Here is a 9,644-nt window from a genome sequence, read left to right as displayed (position 1 = left end):
GGTGGGTGCTTTGGGAGGAACGGTTGGTGAAAGGGCTGGAGGGAGGCAGCATGTCTGGTCTTGCAGTAATAGGCCTTGGGTTACCGCTGGTAATCCTGTCTTCCTCTTGTGGGATTAGAGGAGGTCAGAACATGTGGCCTCCTTGTCCTTTTTTGCAGTAGGTTATCTAGGGGGAGAATTAAGTAAAAAAATCTATGACAGTTTCTAAATACACAATCCAACGTAGGTAGTCATTTATAACAAAGTAAATAAAATCAAAGCTAGGGACCCAATGCCACAGTATACCTAATTCCAATGCACTCCAAACAGATTAATTAGAGATAAGAGAACATTCAATGATGACATGTCATGGTTCTTTCACTGTTAGAGAACATGGGAAAATTAGTTCTATGTAAAATGAAAAGAAAAAAATGAATGAACAATAAATCTTCCTAGGTGTGCTGTCCTTTGCTAAAAACTAGAAACAGATAATAAATAGTCAAGCAAAGCAAAAAATAGAATCAAGTTAGGATGTTAGGATTATGTTATCCTGGAAACTAGGAAAGAACTGATTTAGAAATACCAAATCTTACTTTGGTACATGTAGAATAGAAAAAAAAATAGCAGTCTTCTCCTTGATTAGGCATGCTGAGCAGATTCTTAGATCAGAAGTGGCTTTTTGAAGCAAGCCACTGCTTCCTCAAGGGGGGGACCAGCTCCAACTCCTCTTGAAACAGGTTCAATCTTCCACAAGAATACACTCAATCACAGAAATCGTCTTTAAAATGCAATCCTAAATTGTGGACACAAATGATGAATTATCTCAGGTAAATTCTTCAATTTCCTCCACCAAACCATTCTGCTAATGTCATTACATTGTTAAAACCAAATGTTAATTATATTAATATGTATTTGCATATACATAGCTTTGTAAACACTGTGATTTATATTTGTATCTTATGTGAATATTGTACATGACAATCTACAACATACATTTTTTGTTAAGGATTAATCATACCCTTCTTGCCTATATATTCTTTATGATGCTGTACTGCTCAACATAAAATAAGCATTATTAATTCAACAAATAACCTACATTTTAGACTAATGGGACTTTCATTTTTACACAGAATACTTGCCAAGTCTACATTTCTGGCAAACTAGGTTTTTAATCATCCAACTGACTAAATTTCCAGTATTTTCACAACCATTTTTGCTATTTCAAACATATATTAATGATAAAAAAAAAAAAACAACTCACTGCCATCGAGTCGACTGTGACTCATAGTGACCCCTCCTTGGGTCCAAGGTGACACCTCTATGAAAGTAGACTGCCCAACCCTCCTTCTGAGGAGGGCTGGTGGGTTTAAACCATCAGCCTTCTGGTTAACAGTCAAATGCATTAGGCACTATACCACCAGAGCTCCCATTAATAATATAGATGGGGAAAATCCTGTTTGGTGGAATAACTGGAGAAATAATCACCTCTGAAAACATCTGCAAAGCTATCTGATCCAATGAAATGGCAACAGAGTTGTGTACCTAGAATCTAGATAAACACAAAAGAGTAAGGAAAGATATACCAAACCAAATCCAACCCATTGCCAGAGTTGATTCCAGCTTCTAATGATCCTATAAGATAGGGTAAAACTGCCTCATAGGGTTTCTAAGATTGTAAATCTTCTGGAAGCAGATTGCCTCATCTTTCTCCCATGGACCAGCTGGTGGGCTTGAACTGCCAACCTTTTAGTTAGTAGCTAAATGCTTTAACCAGTGCACCACCAGAGTCCTTCAGAACTACCGTATGACCCAGCGATTCCATTCCTAGAATTATACTCAAAAGAGTTGAAAGCAGAGACTCAAAGAGACTTGTACACCAGTGTTCAGTACAACGCTATTAACAATAGCCAAAAGGTAGAAACAACCTAAATGCTCATCTACAGATGAATGGATGAATAAAATGTGGTACACACGAACAACAGAATACTACTTACCCAGTACGAGACATGAAGTCTTAATACATGCTACACTATGGATAGAGTAGAAGACACTATGCTGAGTGACACATGCCAACCACCAAAGAACAAATATTATGTGACTATAATATAAGGGAGCTCTGGTAGTGTAGTGCCTAAGGCACCTGACTGCTAACCAGAAGGCTGGCGGTTCAAATCCACCAGCCACTCCTCAGAAGGAAGGTTGGGCAATCTACTTCTGTAGTGATACCACCTCAGAAACTGAAGGAGAGGTCACTATGAGTTGGATCCGACTCGATGGCACATAACATTATTTATATAAAAAGACAAGAAAAGGCAACTGTATAGAGACTAAAGTTTATTAATGGCTACCACATAGGACGGAAGGGGAAAATAGGGGTTAATGGTGATAGACAAATTGCATTAAGGGTAGGGTTGCACAACCAACTATTTTAACTGCTATAAATAAGCTGTACACCTATAAAAAGTTAAATTGGCAAAAGCTGTGATATATTACAACGATGACCAAAAAAAAAAAAAAAAAGTAGCTGCTAAGGCTGCTTATGTATAACCAAGTATCTTATGGGCTTTGGTTCCTTCGTTTGGAGGTTTAGGGTCATGGTTTCATGTGACTTCCCAGTTAATTGGCCTAATAACATGTTTAGTGCTTCTGTTCTGCCTCCTAGTGTGCTGTGTAGTGCCTAGGGTCTTAAAAGCTTGCAAGCAGCCGTCCAAAGTACAATTGGTTTCTATTCACCTGAAGCAACAGAGGAAAAAGGAGAATCAGGAACAGGAGGAAGATACAGAATGTGTGGCTAATTGCCTCCATGAATAACTGTCTCCTTTGCCAGGAGACCAAAATAACTAGATGGTGCCCAAAGACCATTACCAAATATTTTTATCAAAGATTCTATAGAAAAATCCTAATCATAAGGGGGAGAATGTAGAATCAAATTTCATGAATTCTACATTTTCTGGAAGGAGCTCTGGTGATATAGTAGTTACGGCATTTATTTGATTGCTAATCAAAAGGCTAGTGGTTTGAAGCTACCAGCCACTCTGTAGAAGAAAGATGGGCAGTCTGCTTCCATAAAAGATTTACAGCCTTGGACACCAACCCAATGGGGTTTGCTATGAGTCAGAATTGACTTGATGGCAGTGAGTTTGGTGTTTTTTTTGACACTTTTTGGAGCCATGGAGGGTGGATGAAACCCAGAAACTATTGCCCTAGATAATCTTTAACCCTTAAACCAGAAATATCTGAATAGTTTAGCTCAATTAGTAAAGGGTCTGCTTTGCGCATTATGCTCTTTTAAGAACTATCTACATGGGATCACACTGATAGCAGCAACTTGAAATTGGAACTTTGGGGGGGGGGTAGTGAGTAAGTTTACATTAATGGAGGAGGAGGAATTCAGAAAAGAAGGGTAAGAATGGCTGCACAACTAAAGAATGCCAATAAAATGTACAGGAAAAAGCTGTGCAATTGGTGTGTATTTTGCTGTGTATATTCTCAACAGTAAAATAAAATTTAGAAAGAAAAAAAGGAATCACAAAGAAAAAAGCAAACAAAAAAACCTATGAGACAGTCCTGCAACACAGGACTATGCAGCTATAAGAAAGAACAAGGAAGCACTTTATGAACAAATGTGAAACAATCTCCAAAATATAGAGGTAAAATAATAAAGTGCAGACAAGTGTTTATGGTAGACTACTGTTTATAAAAACATAAAAACAAAACTAAAAGACCATTTATCCATCTTCCTTGTAGATGTATAAAAAACAAAAAAAACCTTTTACGTTTTTTACCAAGTATATTAGTCAAAAAACAATGTAATTTTAAACGAACATGAAAAACAAAAAACAAGGCACAAAAAAATTCGTCAGAGCTCTTCCCATAAAGTAGTTAATCAACAAAATAACCAAGCTCCCTTCTTTCCAGTCCCTGCCATATCATGATCTTCACTAAAATATCCATGAACACTTCTACAGAAGTAAAAATATGTGAGAAGAATACATATCAAAATATGGGAGAAGTTTCCACAAAACCCTTTCCCAGAAGGTCAGGTTTCAGAAACACTGATCTTCCACTGATAACTCCTGATCCAAGAATAGTGTGCCAACACATGATGACATGACCCAGAAACCAACCCAGTTATGGAAGTATCCAAAATAAATAAGCTTACAAGATTGTAAATAGAGAATCAAAGACATCAATTGGCAAATGAGGACAACTACAAACCAAAAAGAGGGAAAAAATTGTGTAGTTATAGAACTTCTAAATGGAGCTGAACTTAAGACAGCTGCAAGATAGAATGGACTGTTCGAAACTTGGAAAGAAAATTGTAAATCACAGGGTAACCTCAAAGAAAAATGATAAGCCTTCCCATCAAAATAACAAAGAGGACAAGCACAAATATTTAGCAAATACTAAAACAACAGCAACGAAGGAAGGGATAACACGATTCATAAACAAACAAGCTCAGCACAGAAATTATACTGAACAAAGTAATCAGTAACACCACAAAAAGACACATAACAAAATGACAGCAACAAATTCATACTTGTCAAAACTTACACTGAATGTCGATGGATTAAATGCACAACTCAAGAGACAGAGAGCTGTAGCCTGGATAAGAAAATATAACCCATCAATATGCTGTCTACAAGAGACACATCTTAGAGAGAAAGACAAAAACAGACTAAAAATCAAAGGTTGGAAAAAGATGTATCTAACAAATAAACCAAAAAAACCAAACTCACTGCCGTCAAGTCAAATCCAACTCACAGCAACCCCTCCTTGGATTTCCAAGGCAGTATCACTACAGAAGTAGATTGCTTAATCTTGCAACATGAAGAAGTTTAGTCCAACAAATTTGATAATCTAGAAGAAATAGATTTCTAGAAACATGTTGTTGTTGTTGTTATGTGCCATCGAGTCGGACCTGACTCGCAGCGACCCCTCCTCCAGTTTCCGAGGCAGTATCACTACCGAAGTAGATTGCCCCATCTTCCTTCCGAGGAGCTGCTGGTGGGTTTGAACCGCCAGCCTTCTGCTTAGCAGACAAGTGCCTTAGGCACTATGCTACCAGAGCTCCTTCTAGAAACATATTATTTACTTAAATTAACACAAAATTTGGATATTTAAAGTGATGAGGGCACAGTCATTTAGAATGTTTACAAGCAATGGCCACTGTGGATATTTAAAGTGACCAAGGGCGCAGACATTTTGAATCCTTACAAGTGACAACCATTTTGGATTTTAAAGTGATAGCATTCTCATTCAGATTCCAGAGACCTAAGAATAGGCTCTGTTTGCCAAGGTCAGCAGGGATATACAAGAGGCTGACAACAGGAAAGGAGACAGGTGGTGAGTTTGTAAGTGCTATCAACTAGTGAATAGAGGAGCACAGCACAGTACCCGGCTTGCGTACATAACAAACAAACAAAGCAAAGAAAACTAAAACCATGGGCAAGTTACTCCAACATACAATCACCAATTAAATATGAACACAAAAACGTCACAATGCCTTGGAGACAACAGAGCATCACAGTCCACACAAAGAAGCAAGAGAAACAGGAGAAACAAGGGACCAGGATACAGACCCAAAACACCTCCCTGAGGAAGATGCAGCACTGGAACTCCCTGATAAGGAATTCAAAAGAATTTTACTTCAGTATCTTCAAAGGATTGAGAGACAGACCAAGGAAAACACAGACAAAACCCTAGAAGAATTCTGGAAGAAAATATAAGAACAAAAAGACAACATAAATGAAAAATTAGAAATGATTCTAAATCTACGGATAGAAATCCAGAAGATTAATACTAAATTGTCAGAAATAGATAACATATTGAAAGGGCAAAAGAGTAGAATGGATGCAATGGAAGACAGAATTAATGAGATTGAAGACAAATACCTGAATACTTCTTTGGAAAGGGGTCAGTCAATCAGAAAAGAGATCAAAACAAATTGAAGAAAGCCTAAGGTTCATGTGGGATACCATCAAAAGGAATAACTTATATGTCACTGGAATGCCAGAACAGAAAGAGAAAAATAAAACCACTTCCATTCAGGAAGTCCAACGAAACCCAAACAGGATAGATCCCAAAAGAAAATCACCCAGACATATCAGCATCAAACTCACCAAAACCAAAGACAAAGAAAGAATCATGAGAGCAGCACAGGAAAAACTAAGTTACCTACAAGAGGCAACCAATAAAACTAAGCTCGGATTTCTCAGCAGGAACCATGCAGGTGAGAAGGCAATGGGATGGTATATCTAAAACACTGAATGTGAAAAATTTCCAAACAAGTATTATGTACCCAGCAAAACTGTCCCTCAAATATGATGGTGAAATTAGGAGATTTCCAGAGAAGCAGAAATTAAGAGAATTTGTTGAAACCAGACCAACCTTACAAGAGATGCTAGAGAGAGCCCTTTGGACAGAGAAGCAACAACAGCCAACAACAACTGACCATTAACACACATGATGATATAACCCAGAAACCAACCCAGCTATGGAAGTATCCAAAGTAAATAACCCTACAAGATTGTAAACAGGGAACCAGAGACACCAACCGACAAATGAGGACAACTACAAACCAAAAGAGGGAAAAAACCTACTATATAGCCACAGTAGTCAAAACAGGTTGGTACTAGTACAACAACAGACACAGACCAGTGGAACAGAACTGAGAACCCAGAAATAGATCCATCGACCTACGGTCAGCTGATCTTTTGACGAAGAACTGAAATTCATTAAATAGGGAAGAGATGGTCTCTTTAATAAATGGTGCTGGCAAAACTGGATACCCATTTGCAGAAAAATGAAACAAGGCCCATACCTCACACCATACACAAAAACTAACTTCAGATGGATCAAAGACTTAAATGTGAAACTAAAAACTATAAAGTTCCTCAAGGAAAAATTAGGGGCAAATTTAGGGGCTCTAATTTATGGCATAAATAGACTGCCAAGCATAACCCAAAATGCACAAACAGCAGAAGAGAAACTGGATGAATGGAACCTTCTAAAGATTAAATTTTTACATACTTAAAAGACTTCTCCAAAAGACTAAAAAGAAAACCTACAGACTGGGAAAAAATATTTGGGAATGTTCAGCAACCACATACCTGACAAGGAATTTTTCTCTAGAATTTATAGAAAACTCCAATACCGCAATAACAAAAAGACAAATAATCCAATTAAAAAATGGGCAGAGACATGAATAGACACTTCACCAAGGAGAATATTCAGGTAGCCAACAAACATATGAAGAAATGCTCAACAAGACAGAAAATAACAAATGCTGGCAAGGATGTGGAGAGACTGGGATTCTCATACACTGCTGGTGGGACTGTAAAATGGTACAACCACTGTGGAAAGTAGTATGGCGATTCCTTCAAAAGTTGAAATTAGAAATACCATTTGACCCAGCCATTCCATTACTAGGTATATACCCTAAAGAAGTGAGAGCCATGACACAAAGAGACGTATGCACATCCATGTTCATAGCAGCACTATTTACAACAGCCAAAAGATGGAAACAACCTAGGTGTCCATCAATTAAGGAATGGATAACCAAACTATGGTACATAACACAATAGAATACTATGCAACCCTAAAGAATAACACAGAATCTGCAAAACACCACACAACATGGATGAACTTGGAGGACATTATGCTGAGTGAAATAAGTCAATCACAGAAGGACAAATATTGTATTAGTCCATTACTGGAAAGGGCAAGGAAAAGTTTATTACGGAAGGAAATTTTCTTTGTTGGTTACCAGGGGTGGGAGGAAAGGTAGGGAACACTGTTAGAAAGGTAGGGAACTACTGTTAGACACTGTAGAGTTAAGTATTGATTTGGGTGAAGAGAAGGGCAATGGACCAAATGTGCATGATCAGCATGGTGGCACTGAGGAAGAGGAAGACAGAGAGAGATACACAGGAAGTACAGACAACAAAGATGAACTCTTTTGTACATATAGTAGTGTGTTTGTTGTCAGTGAAAGCAAACATGAGTATACGGGTAGACAGATGGGTGGACAGGCTGAAATATTACATACGTCTATGCACCGGGGAGTATACACAAGACCACGTATAGGGTTGGTAGACAATGGTTCTACAAGCGTGCGTTTGTATGATCTGTAAGAATTCCCAGGTGTTTAGTAGAGCTGACAAGGGACAAGGTTGTAGTTACTTCTTGGTCACAGCCAGCTACCCAGAGGGAGCGAGTAGTTGAACCTGTGGGCTCAGGACCATAGTCACAGGGGACAGCAAGCTCAATTGGTATAATACATTACACAAAACATTATTCTACCTCCTACTTTGGTGAGTAGTGACTGGGATTTTAAAAGCTTGCAAGCAGCCATCTAGGTGCAATGATGGGTCCCTCCTAGTCCAGAGCAAAGAAGAATGAAGAAAACTAAAGATTCGTGGAAACAATTTGTCCCAGCGACTGGTAAACCATGCAATCCGCAGCCTATACAACTATGAGACTAGAAGAACTAGATGTTCCCCATCTAGGCTACCACTGTCAACCATTCAGAGAGGCACTGAGGCGGGGATCTATGTAGGAAATCCTGGATAGAGAGGCAGAACAATGTGGAACAAAACTCAAAATCATTTGGGGAAAAAAAATGGGACCAGGTTTGCGTGTCTGATAGAGCCTGGTGGAACCCCAAGACTATGGCTCCTAGATGCCCTTCAGATCTGGAATTGAACCCATTCCTGTGGCTTCCAGCCAAACAAAAGTCAAACATAGGAGGTGAACATTTGGATTAAGTAAATATACTCCTTGGAGAGATCTATCATTGTAGAATAGAAGGGCTGTGTATGCACAGGGAAACAGTAAAGGGGTAGGAGTGCATGGGAGGGAAGAACACAGAGAAGAGGTATCTATGGGGAGGAAGTGGGAAGAACACTACTGCATTGTGGAAAATTGCAGTCAATGCCATGAGACAAAGTATATGTGAACTGCTGTATGAAACATGAATTTGCTCTGTCAACTTTCACCCAAACCTCAATTAAAAAAAGAAGAAGATTAAAATGATTAAAAAATAATAATAATAATAATGTAGAATCTACAAAAACCGCATAACATGGATGAACTTGGAGGACATTATACTGAGTGAAGTAAGTCAATCACAGAAGGACAAATATAGTATTAGTTCATTATTGTAAAAAGTCAAGGAAAGATTTATATATGGAAGGAAAGTTTGTTGTTTAGCAGGAATGGGAGGGTAGAGGAAATACTGTAAATAAATAAATAAATAATAAAAGAAGAGTGTGCCAAGATGAAACCTAGCCTTAAAGTCAACAACCTAGGTTAGGAATAAGTATCTGCCACTCAACATGTCTCAAAACCTTTAAATTTGCTATATTCCCTGACCTAACAATTCTATTTCTAGAATTTACACTGAGGTAAATATTGGACAAACGTGCAAGATAATAATGCACAAGGAAGTTCACCACTATCTTGTTTCTAAGAATAAAAAAGAATCAAAAATTGGGTACTGCATTTAGGGGACTATAACCAATATCACAAAATATGTATAAATTGTTGAACGGACAATTAACATGCTCTGTAAACTTTCACCCAAACTACAATTATAAATAGATAAAAACAAAAGTAAAAAAATTGAGGACTGTTCTTAAAAACTGTGGTATAACCATATAATG

General features: G+C 37.9%; 1 protein-coding gene across 1 annotated transcript in view; it reads right to left on the bottom strand.

Annotated features, from left to right (window-relative positions):
- The window catches only part of ZC3H11A (zinc finger CCCH-type containing 11A), a 33,724-nt gene extending 33,098 nt beyond the window's left edge, over window positions 1–626 (bottom strand). Inside the window, exon 1 of the mRNA XM_007941174.2 lies at window positions 573–626. Coding sequence (XP_007939365.1) covers window positions 573–626 — 54 coding nt within the window. The remainder of the gene's footprint in view (window positions 1–572) is intronic.
- Window positions 627–9,644: the final 9,018 nt, after the last annotated feature.

The sequence above is a fragment of the Orycteropus afer genome, unplaced genomic scaffold, assembly GCF_000298275.1.
Source record: "Orycteropus afer afer isolate SDZICR_OR568_19922 unplaced genomic scaffold, OryAfe1.0 scaffold00075, whole genome shotgun sequence".
NCBI lineage: Eukaryota > Metazoa > Chordata > Mammalia > Tubulidentata > Orycteropodidae > Orycteropus > Orycteropus afer.
This window is presented reverse-complemented; position numbering and strand designations above follow the sequence as displayed.